At 36.8% G+C, this 18,932-nt stretch overlaps 2 protein-coding genes across 2 annotated transcripts; one reads left to right on the top strand and one right to left on the bottom strand.

Annotated features, from left to right (window-relative positions):
• Positions 1-3,407: 3,407 nt before the first annotated feature.
• LOC104906036 (xyloglucan endotransglucosylase protein 34) lies at positions 3,408-5,618 on the bottom strand. The gene is made up of 4 exons (XM_010694733.4): positions 5,182-5,618; positions 4,857-4,957; positions 4,231-4,424; positions 3,408-3,873 (listed from the first exon to the last, which is right to left on the bottom strand). The coding sequence occupies exons 1-4, from the start codon at positions 5,369-5,371 to the stop codon at positions 3,471-3,473; spliced, it is 888 nt and encodes a 295-aa protein (XP_010693035.1). The 5' UTR covers positions 5,372-5,618; the 3' UTR covers positions 3,408-3,470.
• Positions 5,619-10,270: 4,652 nt separating this feature from the next.
• LOC104906038 (protoporphyrinogen oxidase 1, chloroplastic) lies at positions 10,271-17,934 on the top strand. Its single transcript, XM_010694734.4, has 9 exons — positions 10,271-10,808; positions 10,900-11,085; positions 11,193-11,277; positions 11,842-11,989; positions 12,122-12,202; positions 12,309-12,480; positions 16,640-16,799; positions 16,912-17,015; positions 17,349-17,934. Exons 1-9 carry the CDS (start codon positions 10,356-10,358, stop codon positions 17,646-17,648), a joined length of 1,689 nt encoding a protein of 562 aa, XP_010693036.1. The 5' UTR covers positions 10,271-10,355; the 3' UTR covers positions 17,649-17,934.
• Positions 17,935-18,932: the final 998 nt, after the last annotated feature.

The following is an 18,932-nucleotide window of genomic DNA, read 5'->3' as shown; positions in this document are numbered from 1 at the left end:
CTTTGCCATATCAATAAAATTTATTATATAACATAGATCTCAAGCTTGGATTCCTAAATTGAACCTAAGTTCAAACCTCAAATCCAAAATGAAACTAAGTTCAAATCTCACGTATCCAAAGTAAGGTCATGTAAATATGAGGTACTTAAAGTGTAATTTTGCAAAATCTTGGGTTTTCTTATCGAAACTTTCCTTTAATTCATAATTGTTCGAACATCGTCATATATACATAATCAATTGGAAATAACAAGCACAAAATGGATATTTACCTAATTTTTCATCTGATCTAAAAAAAATCACTTTCATTACCTCACAACTCAACAAATGATAGAGTTTGATTGACTTTAAAATACTAGTCGTTGTTGTGAACAGTGATTTGTGTTCAAACAACAAAGTGGGCAATCGAGATAGTGAGAAGTCTGAGAACCAAGCATGAAGTAATATTGTGATAACAATTATAATGGATTAGGTTAGGCACATAACGATAGCAATTTAATGATGCACAACCTCGTTCCCCTCCCAACTCTTCATCGCACCAATCCACATCAAAGTTGAGTTTACTAGATCTAGTGATGGCCATTGGTGCGGGCTGGTGGGCCGGACCGCGGGTCGTAATGGGATGGGCTGAGATTTCATGGCCCAGGACCGGACCGTGAAATTCATGGGTTGGGCGGACCGGTCTGCGGGCTGAAAAATCTTGGACCACACCGGTCTGTTATCGATTTTCACGATTTGTGGGTCTAGTGGGCTGGACCGGGCTGACGGGCCGGCATAAGATTTTTTTTTTCAAAATTAATTAATCATTGAAATTATTCATTATTGTTACATAAAATCTTTAAAATGAACTAAAAATATATACAAATATTAATATTAATGAATAATTTCATTATTTTTAAATTTGATTGAATTACAATATATGCAATTTGATTATAATATATACAATTTGATCAAAATATACACAATTTGGTTTAATATTTACTTGGATTGGGTTGGTCTGGTTCATGGGTCGGGTTGGACCAGTTTCATGGTCCGGGATGGGTGGTTTAAGTAGTGGGCTTTAGTGGGCTGGACTCAAGAAATCTGGACCACGACCCACCCACCAATTTCACGGTTCAAGCTGGACTGGATCAGACTTTTTACTGGCCCAGCCCACACGACCCACAAGGTGGGCTGGGTTGGATTGGGCCACACTCTTGGCCATCTCTAACTAGATCATTAATTAATTTACATTTCATGTAGTTTTGTATTTAATGTAATGTTCTATTGCAATAATTATTCTTTTTTATGATGAATGTGGCATGCTATCTGACAAAATCATAAAAAATTGCCTTTGAGGGTGTTCATGAGAATAACAACACATTAACAAATTTAACACCCTATTGTTTTCCAAAAAATAAAAAAGAAATTAAAATCTACATATATATATAAAGCTAGAAAATTTGCCTATGTGTCAAGCTATTACTCATTTCGCCACATGTCATCATTATACTTATTCTCATTTTTTTAGTGCCATGTGTAAAATGGATCAATTACAATCTTATAAATTTAAGTTAATAAGCAGGTTAGGGTTGGAACTTTGACCGATTTTCTAACCCATTGATTAAACAGGTAGGTTGAGGTTGACATTTTCGACTCGAAATTGACATGCTTTGACTTTATTAACTTACATATATGTAGAAAATTCTCGAAAAATTTATTGATATATCTAAAATTTGGCTTAAAAAGTAAATATTGCTAAAATTGGTCACAATTATTATAAGAAATATTAAACATGCATACTTTCAACTAGGGGTGAGCACAACCGGGTACCCGGTAGAATTTCATAGACCCGGACCCAAACCCAGACCCACTGGGTATTGAAAATCTGGAATTGGAATTGGAATTGGTCCAACTGGGTCCTAAATTTTTGGACCCAGACCCGAAACCGGTGGGTACCAGGTGCAGAACTGGGTACCCAGTTGTAAGTTTAACAACATACTAAGATGGGCCAATTGAGCTATAAAATATTTTTAAAAAATAAATGGGCCTAAAGGCCTATAATACTAACTTTTTACTTAACAACTATTATCCTATTACTAATTCTATATGAGTATATGAAAAAAACCAATTCTAAGTACTGGGTACCCGGAACTATCCCCGTTCCAACCGGGTACCCAGAGCCGGAACCGGTCAAACCGGGTACCCACCAGGTACCGGGTCCAAAAAAATACTACCCAGAATTGGAACCAGATGCAACCGGGTCCATTTTTTGGACCCGGACCCGACGGGTCCATGTCGGGTCTGGGTCTGGGTGCCCGGAATTTCTGCTCACCCCTACTTTCAACAGTGAACTCTCTCATATATACTTTTAAGAAAATAATTAATTTTTTGTATAATACTAATTATGATTAAATGGGTTCAACGGGTAATTCGCTTATCAAATAGGTCGGGTCAGGGTTGAGTATTTCAACCTGATTATTAAATGTGCAGTAAACCCGAAAGCAAATCCAACCAAACTTGAATTGATTGCCAGCCAAACTTGCTGGTTGCCTGCTCTACTTTTATGTTTATACTATTTCATTACATATTTATATAAATATAGGTACACCATGATTTCAAGGGACATATTATATAATTTTAAATATATATTGTCATATCAAGAGTTATTAGCAAAAAGGGTTTGAAAAACATTAATAGCTGATAAAGAACGTGAAAACTCAAATGTTACCACAGTACAAATGTATAGTACAAAGACGTGGTTCAAAATGTTTTTAAAATACTCTTATTATTATTGTCATTTAATAATTCATTTGTGATGTTCATTCACTTCGTTGAGATAAAAGGGTTTTTTCGTGTTTTCTCTTCAATGAATGCTACATGTAAACTTGCAGTGTTTTACCATGTATAACATAATATATACACATTCTTATTTGATATAAAAAATTAAATCAAAAAAATAAATTTCCCGTGCATTTTTGCACGGGTGAAAAACTAGTTAAAATATTGAAGCGCAAAAATAATCATATCATAGTAGCGTTGATTATAAGGGTGAGGAGCTAGCTCATGTGGTAGAGCACTCCCCTCTGATCTCTGAGATTAGGGGTTCGATCCTTACCCCCAACATTATGTTGGGATATTTCCTTAGCATGCTTTGCATGCTTTACCAGCCAATGTGCTGGTAGTTCCTACAAGGCTAGTAGTCTTGGTAGGGGTTAGCCCTTGAGCTAACTAAATTTCTTAATCAAAAAAAAAAAAAAAATAGTAGCGTTGATTATAAATTATAATCAATCAAACTAAGACTATTTTAAAGTTGCCTATTACAAAGAAAATAAGGAAACAACTCCAAAAGGAGGGAACACCAAAAAAGAAAGTAGCAAAGTTGTTCCTCTCTCTTGCAAATAGCCAAATAGGAATATAAAAACCGAGAAGTAACGAAATGGAGCGTATGAATCAATACTGAGATTAATCAGTCGCATAATGGAGTCTGTGTATCAATACAAATCTCTATCTCTTGAACATTCTGGAGGAATGGTGCGGTACCTAAGTTTATCCTTACAGTAATTATATATAGTAGAGTGTTTACGAACCCACCGTAATCTCCTGTATTGATATGCATCAAGGTCTTGGAATTCTTTTTGGTCCCACCATCTCTTTCCTTGAGTAGCACAATAACTGGCCTTAACTGAAGCCTCGCAACCATCAATATGGAATCCTTTATAGGATGCTACAAAAGGAGCCTTTGACCAATTTGTCTTCTCCAGACCACCTCTTGTAGCCCAATCATCTGCATTCCACAAGCTTGAGTATATTTTCATTGGTTGGTTGAAGGGAAATTTTACTCCCAAATCCTTGCAATTTTTGAACACTCTAATCGGTGTCTCATCCACAAAGAAGCTGCTTATTACCAACAACAATAATAATAATAAGAGTGCACCATTATATATATATAGGCATTTATTGTCTAGAATTGGAGAAAATTAATCCTAAATTCACATAGCTCTCAGTTTATATAATAGAAAAATGGGAGAAGAAGATTCTTGAACAAATGCAAAACTCACGCAGCAAGTTTTTCATTAATTGTTTGTTGCTTTCTGTAATGGAGTACTATATACCAAACAATAATTGTTTAAAAGCTACGTTTTCGATTTAGTATTAAGTGTATAAACACGAACTAAGTAAAAAATAAAGTTAATGTTGTAACTTGTAAACTTGTAATTGAAAGAAATCATAAAAAGAGAGGTAAAAACTTACACTATTTGATATAGATTCCACAAAACTGAGTATCTATGAAAGGTTTTGGTTGGATCAAACCATAAATATATTCTTTGCTCTCTGTCTCCCTTTCCTCCGGTGAACACATTAGTTTGTAATATATATGGTTGTCCCGTCCTGTTTCCCAAGAACTCAAAGTCTATTTCATCATGCTCCGAGGTTTGTGATGAGAGCTGGTATAAAATGTAGAAACCTATTTAATAAACATATAGAAAAAAATGAAGGAAATTGATCTTTTTAACTTGGACTTTTCAGTTTTAACTTCAAACATAGATACTTCTCACCATTGATCTTCTAATGTTAATAGTACGTACTATATTTGATAAAGGTATGTGTATAATAGATAGAGTGTGTAAATAAAAAAGTGGATCATTGTTTTAAGGTAATAAATTCCTTATAATTATTTCTTAGTTTTACTACTTCCAACATTCTCTTCTCCTATGCTATTAGTGCTTCTTTTATCTCATTTTCACCAAATAGAGTAGGGAGTATCTAATAAGAATTGAAACAAAAGGAAAAATGTTTCTGAATTCAAGTTTGAACCAAAAAAGTATATATTTTTGTTTGAAAATAAAAGGAGTGGAGGCTAAATTAGTAATACTAACGTAGAAAGCAGTGACGGTTCCTGCCGAATCTCCAGCTACTAATTTGATAGTCATGCTGAAGTGACCAAACAAATAAGAACCTTTAGACTGGAAGCCTGTACCTGCGAGACGAAATATTATGAAGTTGGCAATAATTTTCACTAATCAATAAGTAGTCATGAGAATAAATAACATTCGGTGGCCGTTTATTGTTTGTAAACAGTAATCTACTGACTCATAGATTATAGAGTAGGAGGATTCTCATTTCTCAAATCTCAAGCAGTTTAAAATAGTTTTAGAAAAGAAAAAACATTAGATAATAATGGAGAAGGAAATACTATAGTACCAGTGTAATTATCAAGTAGGAGCTGAATCTGAGAACCTCCATGGAAATACTTGATGTGATCAAAAGCCCATGTAGGCGCATAGTTCCTCCCAAAGGGTACGTCGACGGCCTTCCTCGGCGGTGCTCCCATGACTCTGCCGCCGCTAATAATGCAGCCCAGTGTCATCAAAACCATCACCACCACTGTCATCCTTTTTTTGTCGATCCAATGACTGAGCTGAACTTCCTATTCCTATTCCTAACCCACTAAATGAGTAAATGGAGTATATAATCTCTTCCTTCTTCAACTCATGAATGAGATTGCTGCTGCCTGCTTGTGACTTGTGAGAGTGGGTAAAGCAGCTGTTTATACTCTATATGTATGCAGTATGCCTTAGCTCAGCTATAAGTTATTCATCTGTAGAATTAGAACTAGTACTTTTTTTAAGCTAGACCTTGGTAATGAAATTATTTCCCACCTCAACAGTAGTAGTACCTCAGAAGTCATGACTAGAATAATTATTTAATTACATTAAAAAAAACAATTGTACTGTGCTTGATGGTATTGGTAGCTAGAGTACTAGCTAGTGTTAGTGTGAGTGTGTGACAACACTGCACTAAAGTCTAAACTCTGAAGAGCAAACTCCAAAGAGGAGCATGTGCTATTTGCTAATAGCCAATTGGAAAACAAAGTAGATTTTGTTGCACAAAGAACAAAGTGATAAAAAGTTACTCAGTCAATACTCATAAGTCATATACACTCATGTCATACACTGTCCTCCGCAACATCGGTTCTCTCGCACGCGAAAACAAACTGAGACAGATTTTATTTTTTTTATTTTTTTTGAGGGGAGACAGACTGAGACTGATATATGCATCTCTCTTTTTCCTGCCAAACCAAGAGGAACCCATGAAATATGAATGTATCTTGTTGTCTAACGTATGGCTCTTTGTACCTAAAAGGTTTTCTCCCTTACAATTTCTTTTTCAATTTTAAAAATTTAATCGCATATTTTCACCAATATTATACAATAAAAAAAAAACTCTATATTGAATTTTTACATTTCTTGAAATATGATCTCTCGGTGAGTGACTGAGTGGTCCTATGCGAGGGCAATTCAGAGAAAATTCATTTTACCATCCAAAAAAATCTTGAAGTACATATTGATTTTTACATTATTTATATACTTCCTCTCTTCATTCATAGATGTATCATATTGACTAGAAATTCTTATTGATGCATAACTTTGACTATTAATATCATTCATTATATACAATATTATTAAAAATTATAGAAAAGATAATAATTAGAAAATATACATTGAGATAACCCAACAACAATTAAAAATAATGATATCTTTTTTATAAAATAATAATTACATATGGTCAAAGTTGATATCCAAAGAGTATGAAAAGTCAGTATGATGCCTTGTTTTTTAAGATGGAGAAGTATTGATTTTAACTATATTTAAGTATTAAATAGTGAATATTTTGGTGAATATATGGTTTTGTTATTGATGAGGAGAAAATGAGAAGAAACAGAAGTAATAGAGGGTTGTTGTTACGAATACGGGATGTAATGCAATGATGAGGGTGAAGTTGAATGATGAAAGAATGTATAAAGTGATAGCTCATGTGCTCGTGCACGATCATGAGCTTACTCGTCCTATGTGGTAGCATTACCATCGTTCGGTGAGGGTCATTATTAGGAATGACAAAGCGAAAGAGATTATTGTAATTTGTAATGACACAAGCATCAATGCGACCTGTTGTACAATATCACTATGAATGTTACCAGTACGTACGATGGCGTGGAGGCATTTCATCATACTTCTCATGGCAACTACAACTTTGTGAATAAAGTTAAGATGAAGGAATTGAGGGAAGTGATGCATAAGTTGTCATCAACAAGCTTAGCCAGAAGGCCGCTAAAGAGGATGATTTTGTTAATAGAGTGAAATCAGATAGCTCTAGTAGGTTGTGTAATATGTTTTAGCGTGATTTTACGACGAAGGATGGTTATGAACAGTATGGGATGTTATTGTTTTTGGTACCATGTATCATACAAATAAGTATAGTTTGATATGTGGTGCGTTTGTTGGTATGAACAACCATTTGAAGAAAGTAGTGTATTGGTGTTGCTTCTTGTCCAATGAGACAACTGAGTCACTTGTGTGGCTTTTTGAGGTATTGAAGAATTGTATGGGAGGAGTTCGTCCTGTGTCAAAATATACAGATAATTATCAGGCCATCGTTGAGACATATGTAATTAACGAAATAAATATTAATGAACAATCGACATTATAAGACTTAATGTAGTTCACCAACAATGTGATAGCTACGTCCACAAGCGTACGAGAACCAATTTTATTAAGTTTAGAAAATAATACATAATACATAATATGGAGACAAATATTAATAATACTGCCTCTTTTCCAAGCTGGAGATAAGATAGGCTGATAACCGGGAAGATTTATACAACAACCTACTAATTAACCTAAAAAGATGGACCTCAACCCGAAACTAAATTAGACTCGCTATAATAAACAACATATACCAAAAGGTTAATCCCAGCGCCAGGTAAATAATTTATGGCATAGTTCAACACCATTAGTAATGCTTTGGCTCAAGTTTTGTTGAAATTATTTAGTCTTTCTGATAATGAAAAGGGTATTTAATTTGTGGCTTTTGAAAGTGATGTTTATTAAATCTTGTGCCCAATCCCTATGTTTCACTTAGGGGGCGTTTGGTTGGGGGTATTGTGGAAAGGGTAAGGGAATCAAGAGACTTGATTCTCTTACTTGTTGTTTGTTTGCTTAAATCAATGAAACCCTTTACCCTCTCCTTACCCCCAATGTCCTCTACTTTCATTCCCCTACCCCCCCCAAGGGTTTCACTTACCCTTTCTTTGACTTATTATTGACCTTCTCTTTGACCACCCCAACCACCCATTGACCCAACCATTGAACCACACCCGACCGCCCAACCACCACCATCTGCGCACCCTACCACCGCAACCCGTCCCCTCCACCGCAACCAGCCAGCCGCCGGAAACACCCTAATCATCCAACACCTAAACGACGCAGGGGAGGGGAGGGAGAGAAGGCGGTGCTGTAGGGGAGGGGAAGGGGAGACCGCGACGACGCAGGGGGAGGGAAGGAGAGACCGCGACGCCGCGACGCTGTAGGGGGAGGGAAAGAGAGACCGCGACGGTGAGGGAGGGGAGAACGCGACGGTGAGGGAGGGGAGAACGCGACGCGCAGGGGAGGGGGATAACTCGACGGTGCAGGGAGGTGAGGGGGACGACGTGACGACGCAAGGGAGGGGGGAACCGTCGCGGGAAGGGGAAGACCGGGGGGCCGACAAAGTGGTGTTACTGGGGTAGGGATAGGCAGCGTGGAGAATAGTAACAGAGGGAGGAGTGGTGGTGCTAGGGTGGAAGAAGGGTAAGAAAGAGGAAGAAAGAGAATTAACATTATCTTAACCAAACACCACTCTAAATCTAAGGGTTTTCTTTTCCTTTCCTCTCCTCTCCCTTTCTTGATTCCATTCCCTTTACCCCGTTGCAACCAAACGCCCCCTTATTATGGACCGGAGGAAGTATGTAGAGATGGTCACAAAACTACTTAAGCTGGTAACTTATAAATATACTGGGTATTAAATGAATTAAGTGGCCACAAAATGACTATAAATTACTTCGTAATCTTTAGGAACTATGTTGGTCACGAAATAACATAAAACTGGTTATTTAATGGCTTTATTTAGGTACTGCATTCATAAATATATTTCTAACATAATCGTGGTATGTAGGTGTTTTATAACACAAGGATTAGGTTACACCAATGTCATTTTCATTAGAATGTAGTTAGAGTCACTTTGGAACTTTGAAGAGTGATGACACATTTTTATTATGCTTTTATGAAATGTCTTTGTGGTTTTTATGATAGTATTGAGTTTAAGGCAAGTTGGAAGTATATGATGGAGAAGTACAGTATATAGGTGACAATTGGTTTGCTTGTTTCTATGAGTTGAAAGATAAGTAGTACACGACACTGAGCAATGACCTCTTCTTAGTTGTAATTTTGTCTTCTCGACGTAGTGAAAGTACAAACAAGATTATGGCTTTCAAGCTTCCAAGATAACGAGATTGTATGAATTTTGTGGTGTATTTCACATCATTGTTTTACGTTGGAGACAAACTAAAACCAATGATGAGTTTGTGGATTCGAGATTTGCCCCTAAGTCTTATTTACCCATGGCAAGCATGCTGAAACATGTTAGTCAAACTTACACAGCTACAATGTTTAGGGATTTTGAGCAAAAAATTTGGGTATTCTTTGGGTACCATTATGTGAGTTGTTGACTATGGATTAAACAAAATCACTATATAAAGTCTGGAATGAGAAGCATCCGCAATTGACACACCATGTCACTTTGATTGTTTCAACAAGTTTATTAGATGTATTTGTAGGAATTTTGAAGAGGCGGAGATGTTGTGTTATAATTGCTTTGGAGGTGCTTCACATGCACTCTGTTAGTGAGACATCTTCAGCTTATATTTTAAGGCGGTTAGTGAGTATGATTTTTTTTTTTCAAACTTTTCGATTTCCATGTAATTAAAAAAGGTGTTTGATAAATACATGTTAAGGTAGCCAAGAAAAGGCAACTTTCAAACAAATAAAAAAAATTAAGTCGCTTAATCATTTTTCCAATTACTTTTTACTTTTAACACCTCTTATTACTGAATCTATAGCCGTTAAGAATGCATTTTCACGCTCATACATGCAAATCAAGAACCTCCTCATTGAAGGAGATAATTTAGTCCTCATAAACCACGTTAAAGACATTTTTAGCATCCAGAGAAATTTCGATTCAGTTAAAATTGCATCTATAACCAGAGAAACAAATTCAGATGTTAGTCAGTCCAGCTACATAGGTCAATGCCTGAGAGTTTAAAAGAATCCGTATCCTTAAGCATAAGTAGGTATTGAGGTGAGTTATAAAGGTAAGTTACGCACCACCTCCACCAAACAAGTGTGGTTAGAAGATACATGTAATCGTTTATTTAGAGTACTATTTATAAAAAACTTTTTAACTAGAAACAGTTGTTTCATTTTGATATAATGTTAATTAGAATTCCCGAGCAAGCAAGAAGGGGATATAAAGGATAAGGAGGGCGAGAGAGCGAGAGAGAGATGAAATCAATGGCGTTATCAAACTGCATTCCACAGACACAGTGCATGCCATTGCGCAGCAGCGGGCATTACAGGGGTAATTGTATCATGTTGTCAATTCCATGTAGTTTAATTGGAAGACGAGGTTATTATTCACATAAGAAGAGGAGGATGAGCATGAGTTGCAGCACAAGCTCAGGCTCAAAGTCAGCGGTTAAAGAAGCAGGATCAGGATCAGGTGCAGGAGGATTGCTAGACTGCGTAATCGTTGGAGGTGGAATTAGCGGGCTTTGCATCGCGCAGGCTCTTTGTACAAAACACTCCTCTTCCTCGTCCTCTTTATCCCCAAATTTTATAGTGACAGAGGCCAAAGACAGAGTTGGCGGCAACATCGTCACTGTGGAGGCCGATGGCTATATCTGGGAGGAGGGACCCAATAGCTTCCAGCCTTCCGACGCGGTGCTCACCATGGCGGTAATTCTCTCTCTTTATTATTCATAATCATAATTCAATTCAATTCAATTCCATTCCTAACGTGGAATGTGGAATGTGGCATGTGGCATAGGTCGACAGTGGCTTGAAAGATGAGTTGGTGCTCGGAGATCCCAATGCTCCTCGCTTTGTGCTGTGGAATGACAAATTAAGGCCCGTACCTTCCAGTCTCACCGACCTCCCTTTCTTCGACCTCATGACCATTCCCGGCAAGATTAGGGCTGCTCTTGGTGCTCTCGGATTTCGCCCTTCTCCTCCAGTTTCGTCCTCTTCCTTCTCTCTCTCTCTCTCTCTCTCTCACTTTGTCTTTCTTATTCTAACTAGCTTTCTTTTCTTTTCTCATTAAAAAAAACTATAAAGTGACAGCCTCATGAGGAATCTGTTGAACACTTTGTGCGTCGTAATCTCGGAGATGAGGTCTTTGAACGCTTGATTGAACCCTTTTGTTCAGGTCTATTTCCTAATCCCTCATTCACTTGCTCACTCTAAAACTAAATTCTTATTTCTTAGTCAAGGTATAAAGAATTGTAAATTACATTCAAGTCATAGGATTTCTTTTCTTAGAAGCCTAACTCAACTAAGACTAAATGCAATCCACTAGTTAAACTCAATTATGGATTCTCAGTATGATTGAGGAGGAAATCAGATTCGGGTAGTTCAACCTTGTAGTTCAACGAGATTCAAGACTTAAAGCTCTTGGAAGTCGGAACTCGATGTTATTTGGGGTAGAGGATGCATAGGGAGTACATAGAGTCCTTGCTGGAATTCAGCTATTGAACTATCAACCTCGAAAGGCAACTATCAATCTACAAGCTTTTACCTCTATATTAACAATAGCATACTTATGGTACAAAGTTGTGTAATTATAGTTTAACTGGAGGCTTGCAGTTTCCCACATCGCACACCTTTAGAACTGACACACTTCTAGTTCTAGACTAACTTTTTTACCGTCTTCGGATGCCCGTTTCTGAATTTTCTCTTCTTCGTACCTAACTCCTATTATTGTTTTCCTCAGGTGTGTATGCCGGTGATCCTGCCAAGCTGAGTATGAAAGCTGCTTTTGGGAAGGTCTGGAAGTTGGAGCAAAAGGGTGGCAGCATAATTGCTGGCACTCTCAAAGCTATACAGGAAAGAGGGAGTAATCCTAAGCCGCCCCGTGACCAGTAATGACATTACTCCACTCCCTATCTATTTTCTTTTAGTCTCATCAATCATGGACCTACAAGATGTAATGTTTCCTTTGCTGTTATAGTGTTAGTGGTACCTTTCATCGTTTTACTCTCTGCATACTGCAGGCGCCTCCCTAAACCAAAGGGTCAGACTGTTGGATCCTTTAGAAAGGGACTCGTTATGTTGCCTACCGCCATTTCTGCTCGGTATCTTTTCTCGAAATGTGTTTGCTATAAGATCATAAGCTGTCAAACGTTCTCTGCTCCTATGCCAAAAATTTCTCTTCTTAGTAACTTATTATATTTTTTGCAGACTTGGCAGTAGAGTGAAACTATCTTGGACCCTTTCTAGTATCGTAAAGTCACTCAATGGAGAATATAGTCTGACTTATGATACCCCAGATGGCTTGGTTTCTGTAAGAACCAAAAGTGTTGTGATGACTGTCCCATCATATGTTGCAAGTAGGCTTCTTCGTCCACTTTCAGTAAGTATTGTATCTTCTTACGTTCGTAGATAATTGCAGCTTGATATTATTTTATTTGGCTATAATGGGTTTCCTTCATCTATTCTAATAACTCTACGTCTCTCCTGAACACATGGTTTCCTCAAAGAATATATCTTGCCATCTTTCCTCCCATGTTGCAATTAGAATGGAGGAAGTACTTTGTTATAAAATTGCCATGTACATTCCTTTCTTTTTTTTTTTTTATAAAAAAATAGAATTTCATATAATTACTTCTATTCACTAGGCCACTTTTTGAATTATAGCTTTTTCCAAAAATAAGTTGTAGATTACCTTCCCAAATGCCATCTTTTCTAACTGATCACATTTACTTTTGTTACTTCTTGCTATATATGCTGGCTTTTTTCATTTTGAGGCAATCATTAATCATTTGAATGACTTCAAATTTTAAATATACATTATGACTTCATTTGGGGCCAAAAGAAAAAAATCGACTAAAATTTGGCAAAAGGTAGCAATAATAAATCTAATTCGTTTGAAAAGATAGACATTGACATATTTTTCCCCCTAATATATTTAGAACCAAGTGTCCTATTGAATAGGTATTGATTTTATTGGAAAATTGGATCAGAATAATCTCAACTATGGTGCTTTCAATAATGCCAACTATAGGTTATTTGAAAATATTTCCAAGTTCCGATTACGAAAATACATCGTGACCAAGTGAACAAGTAATTTTTCCCTTTGTTTCTCTTTCTATCCGTCTTTCCAGCCAACATACCTCTTCCTTTCCATGGTAGCCACCGTCACTGTTCCTCTCCAACCTCCCATCATTCATCAATTCAAACCATACTTCACTCATCCATGTGTTGTTCCCCATCCAACCCGAACCCCTCAACCTCAGACTCCCTCTTGAGGGACTTGTTATAAAGCTCCCACAACTTATTGTACAAATCAACAAAACAAAAACCGATGTTCAAGAAAACTGCTTACATCTAACAACAGAAGGAAGAATATTGGACCTGAATCAAATCATCAAACACATCAGCACAAAGAGGAAGCTCCTCCATACACAAGACCTGAACAGAGGCACAAACAATTTCACTAAACGACTTAATTTTTCTCCTTCCTTCCCCAATCTGTCAACATCATACGCCCTACTCCCTCAAATTTTCTTCCACGATTTCGTAACTTTACTCAGTGGCATCAATCTCCAGTGTGGTTGCAATCATTTCTTTCGGGTTGAGAAAGAGGCCTTGAATTTCCCAGTGCCAGGCTGCGTTTAGATGTGGAGGGAGGTTTTGACTTTAATTAATGGGTGATTGGGTGTTAAATGTTGTTGATCTATGGCAAATGGCCTTGGCAGGGAAGGAGGTTGGTTGGTGGTAGAGATGGAGATGGTATGGGGAAGGAGAGAGACTGAGAGAGGGAGGAAACAGAAAAAAGGGAAATAATAAAATTAGATTTAGAAGTATTGAACCTATAAAGTTTTGACGCACCATGTATATATCTCCTATACCATTTTTTTCACGCCATTGGAGTGTTCTTGGAAGACATCCCTATTAGTTGGGATTATTTTGGAATAACCGATAGTTGAGATTATTAAAAGTGAACGTGCAAGGAATCAAGGGGCACACAACATAATTACATATGTGAGAAGAGGTAAAAAAGAGAATGCCAAATTGCCAACTAAGGGTGAACGTACAAAGGCCAGCAGGAGGCGAGCAGAGTATATTTCCCATAATAGTGATTATTCCTTGTACTAGCTGAGTGAGTGGAGAAATAGAGACGTTGGTATTAGGGCAATACCTGAGGTGCTTAATCGTAGTAGTATAAATAGCAAGCATTAGAATAACTCTCTCTCATGGAATATATTGTTATCTTTTAAGTTTCCTTTTGTGGAGAGAACTCACCTCTCGAAAGTGAGCACTTGTTTTGATTTTGAGGTCATTTGATCCAGTTAATATAACTTATCCTCTAATCTTTCCCTAGAAATCTTTGCATTAATCTGATTCCTAGCAGAACGGTCTCTAGTTGGGATTATTATGATCCGTTTTTCCTCTTTAGGGAGTTACATCGAGGAGAATTTTTTTGGATGGAATTATGTGGTTAATGCTTTGCAATATACGAGAGACACTACTAACTGCTAAGTGTGGAGCACTATCTTGAGTTGAACTATGAAACTGGTGTTCTCTCTATCTCTACTTGAAACACTCTTCTTTATCATCATTTATCTCAGCATAGTTTGAACACTTAATTTTTGGGAATGATCCCACTAGTATTTTGATACTTCTCTCTTACCGCCTTTAGCCCACTACTGACATTAGCTCTTCCAATAAAAAACATACCCTTATTTCTCTCTTTTTGAATAAAAAATACCCATTATCTCCTATCACATCTAGCTTTTTGATAAAATAACAAATTAACACTACCATTCAATGATTTATCTCCTGAAACTACGTGTCATGATAATTGTTTGAACCAATATGAGACCGAGAGAGTATTAAAAAAGAGGTCTTTGACAAAGTGGTACAAGAAAAGGTCTTTGAGCAACATTTTGGTTTGAGAGATGGGAATTATGTGGCATATTAATATAAGGACAATTCTCGTGTCATTTAGACCTTAAGTTTCTAAATTAAGCTTTATATATCAGATTGGAATGACATCCTTTTATCTCCCTTTTCCCCATTTCTCCCTGTTGATGATATAAATTACTATCAAATGGCTTAGATCCTCTCTACTAGTCCTCCCGGATGTGCCTCCTGGATGCAATTGGCTTAGATCCTCTCGACTAGTCCTCTCAAAAATAAAAGAGAACCTCTCTACTTAAGTCAATAAATATGATGAAGAATAAGAGTTTGACACGTAGTTTGGTGGGTTTTTTTGTGTGTAACACATTTTCAATTAAATCTACTTGTTTGTAAGTCTTTTTAAGTAACATTTTTCCCCAAACGTTGCCCTGTTTCCTTTTCATTGTGATTGCCACCTTCCCTGTTTTCCAAAATGTTTCCGTTTCTGTGTTAGGTATGGGGCACTGGACTCCAATATACTAAAAGCTTCGTGCCTTCGCCATACTTGTGAATATTTTTTGTAGATGTTGGATTCTCAACGAAATCATAGCTGGATTTTGGTAGTTATAGGCTGTCTTGTTGGCTGACAACCCATTTCCTGAATCATTTTGTTGCATTTTGTTGACTCAAGATGCAGTTATTCTTTGATTTGTATTTCAGATACTATTGAAATTCTGTCCATTAATCCCATAAAACCCACTTGAACTGATATTGTTAACAAACTCTAACACCATCTTTTCACACAGTTCCATGCATTTAATCACTTAGAGCCACTTTTTGGATTCAATTGTGTGGCCCTAGCAACAAGGAATGTGGGGAACACCAAATTTTGAATGGTTATATGTCATGCTACTGTTTGTTTGAAAAGTCTTTTTGACTAAAGCAATGATGAGTGTGCACTGATAGCTATGGGGAGGTTTACGTTCTCTTGTATAGGTGGACGTGTGTTAACTAAATGTGTTAGATTGAGAATGCAGGAAAAAGATCCATATAGTTATTTCTTGGTTTATTTTGCAACTCCATTCTCAAAATATGCACCGGGGAGATGTCTGTAGATGTGGACAAGTAACTGTAGCAGCTAGACTTTTTGTTTGTTGTTTTATTGCTTGCCTTGCACTTTGAATTTTGTGCTAAGACCTCACCTATCCACCTATACTCTACACATACACCAGAAAGAAGAAACATAAGGGCAGAGAGGTCACCACTCACCTTTCAACAGCTGGCCCAACCTCAATGGTTGGGGGAGAAATATTTTCTTTCCCACAACAGAATTAGCTATGTGAGAATGAGCAGTAGGGCAGTAGAGAGAAATTAAGAAAGAGAAAGTAAGAAAGTTGTAACAGATAGGAACTTTAGCTCAACAGTAGGATTTCGTTCAGAAATTGAGATAAGAAGTGGTTTAGGAGGGAGAGACCTTACCTCCCGAAAGTAGTGTATTAGAGAGATATCTCTTTCTTAATACAATATCTATCCTACTGTTTTCCCTATCTCTATTGCTTAATTTACCGTTTTGGTCAGCTAAGTGAATTGGGTCTTAGAATTTTGGAGTTTGGATTATAGAGTAGCAAGCTTCATTCCACGGTGCTAAACTGCTAATATATTCTGCTCAGGACTCTGCTGCAGATTCTCTTTCAAAATTTTACTATCCACCAGTTGCAGCAGTGTCACTTACTTATCCTAAAGAAGCGATCAGATCAGAATGCTTGATTAATGGTGAACTTCAAGGTTTCGGGCAACTACATCCCCGCAGTCAGGGTGTGGAAACCTTGGGTAAACACTCCAGTTTAACAATTCAGCTGTATTACATCAGTTAGGAGTTTATTTTCTTTGCTAAGAATGGTGTCACTAATGTAGCATATAATTCTTTGACTGGACTTTTCAGGAACAATTTATAGTTCGTCTCTTTTCCCTGGTCGAGCACCACCTGGTAGGATCTTGATCTTGAGCTACATCGGAGGTGCTAAAAATCCTGGCATATTAAACAAGGCAAGTCATTTTCAGGAGCTTTTCTAATTCTAAAATATTCGTACAGGATTGATGCTTTGTCGCCTTGAAATATTAAAGCATCAGAACTTAAACAGGGTGCCTCTCCATATAATTTGGTTGTTCATGTATTCCCCACTGAGAACTTTCAATATGTTGTTCATATTGTTGGTTCTGTAAGGATGACCTACTTTTATCCTTGAGCTTTTTATGTGTATCTTTGTTGGTCCTGTAAGGATGACCCTACTTTTATCATTGAGCTTTTTATTGTTGATCTAATACCCTGTATTTATCTTTTAAATGTATTCTTCTTATGGAACATTTCTCACCATGCAGTCGAAAGATGAACTTGCCGAGACAGTTGACAAGGACCTGAGAAGAATGCTTATAAATCCTGATGCAAAACTTCCTCGTGTACTGGGTGTGAGAGTATGGCCTCAAGCAATACCCCAGTTTTCTATTGGGCACTTTGATCTGCTCGATGCTGCAAAAGCTGCTCTGACAGATACAGGGGTCAAAGGACTGTTTCTTGGTGGCAACTATGTTTCAGGTGTTGCCTTGGGGCGGTGTATAGAGGGTGCTTATGAGTCTGCAGCTGAGGTAGTAGATTTCCTCTCACAGTACTCAGACAAATAGAGCTTCAGCATCCTGTGTAATTCAACACAGGCCTTTTTGTATCTGTTGTGCGCGCATGTAGTCTGGTCGTGGTGCTAGGATTGATTAGTTGCTCTGCTGTGTGATCCACAAGAATTTTGATGGAATTTTTCCAGATGTGGGCATTATATGTTGCTGTCTTATAAATCCTTAATTTGTACGTTTAGTGAATTACACCGCATTTGATGACTATCTATCTTTTTCATGTCTGGCTGGAAAAAATTGTTTCGAGTAATAATGAAAAATCCGACTATCCTGTTACTCATCATCATACATTGTTTAACCTAGTGTGATTTAAATTTAAACATTGAGGTACAGAGATAGTTTAGGGAGCTCAGCCTAGCTTGGATAAGAAAGTATTAGCGGCGTATTAAAAAAGACGAATAAGAGATGAAATTGGAAATTTTTATTGATGAAGCTGTAATACTGAACAAGCATCGGAGAGACTTCTATAGTTCCCAACAAATGCAAGCTAGTTTTGCGTAGATTTGGTTCACGCTAATATTAGCGTGGATCAGAACCACCTATATGGCATAGTGTTTATTTTTGTAGAGTTATCTTTTTCAATCTAAATTTACACTAATATGCCATTATAACATTATAAATAATCATTCATTACAATCTATGGCTATATCGGTTGTTTTTTTTTTTAACGTAATGACCCTCTTTTCATAAATTACACGTTCTAGCATTAGGTCCAAACTAAATTATTGTGGACCAGGTTCATGTAAGTATTTTACAACAATTGCTACGTAATAGTAAAAACATTAATTTGATATTTTTGTACTTTATACTATTTCTTATTTATACGAAGGTCGTGTTCTTTTGAGTTGAGTTGAACTGATTGAAAATGTAAAAAAAATAGATGCATGAAAGTGAATCGAAATTGTGAGCAAAAGAATAGGGCCTAAGTTCCCTCCTCACTATTCCTATCAATACGATAAATCTTCTCTCTAGCGACAAGTTTGACACAGTTAGTAATCAACTAATCACTCAATAACAATTAGTAAACTAATTTAATTAAATAATCGATAGACTATACCTACCACATTTGCTACGTATATAAAAAATTGTTAGAAACTATGTATCGTTGAATAAAAGAACAAAGACAAGAATTAGAGATGTTGTTTTGTACATCACGGAATCCCCATTTTACTATTAATAATTACTAATTACTAAAACTAATTAGTATCGAGTATCGAGGGAGTACTATACACATCTTCACATAATGCTTTGTACATCATCAAATCCCCATTTTACAAGAGA

This window comes from Beta vulgaris, chromosome 2 (genome assembly GCF_026745355.1).
Source record: "Beta vulgaris subsp. vulgaris cultivar EL10 chromosome 2, EL10.2, whole genome shotgun sequence".
NCBI classification, from domain to species: Eukaryota; Viridiplantae; Streptophyta; class Magnoliopsida; order Caryophyllales; family Amaranthaceae; genus Beta; species Beta vulgaris.
This window is presented reverse-complemented; position numbering and strand designations above follow the sequence as displayed.

Coding starts and splice junctions, on each gene's coding strand:
- LOC104906036 (XM_010694733.4), bottom strand. CDS start 5,371: ATGACAGTGGTGGTGATGGTTTTGATGACACTGGGCTGCATTATTAGC. Junction 4,958..5,181: donor CCTACTTGATAATTACACTG/GTACTATAGTAT, acceptor TTCGTCTCGCAG/GTACAGGCTTCCAGTCTAAA. Junction 3,874..4,230: donor TGGAATCTATATCAAATAGT/GTAAGTTTTTAC, acceptor GGTAATAAGCAG/CTTCTTTGTGGATGAGACAC.
- LOC104906038 (XM_010694734.4), top strand. CDS start 10,356: ATGAAATCAATGGCGTTATCAAACTGCATTCCACAGACACAGTGCATG. Junction 10,809..10,899: donor ACGCGGTGCTCACCATGGCG/GTAATTCTCTCT, acceptor CATGTGGCATAG/GTCGACAGTGGCTTGAAAGA. Junction 11,990..12,121: donor CCTAAGCCGCCCCGTGACCA/GTAATGACATTA, acceptor TGCATACTGCAG/GCGCCTCCCTAAACCAAAGG.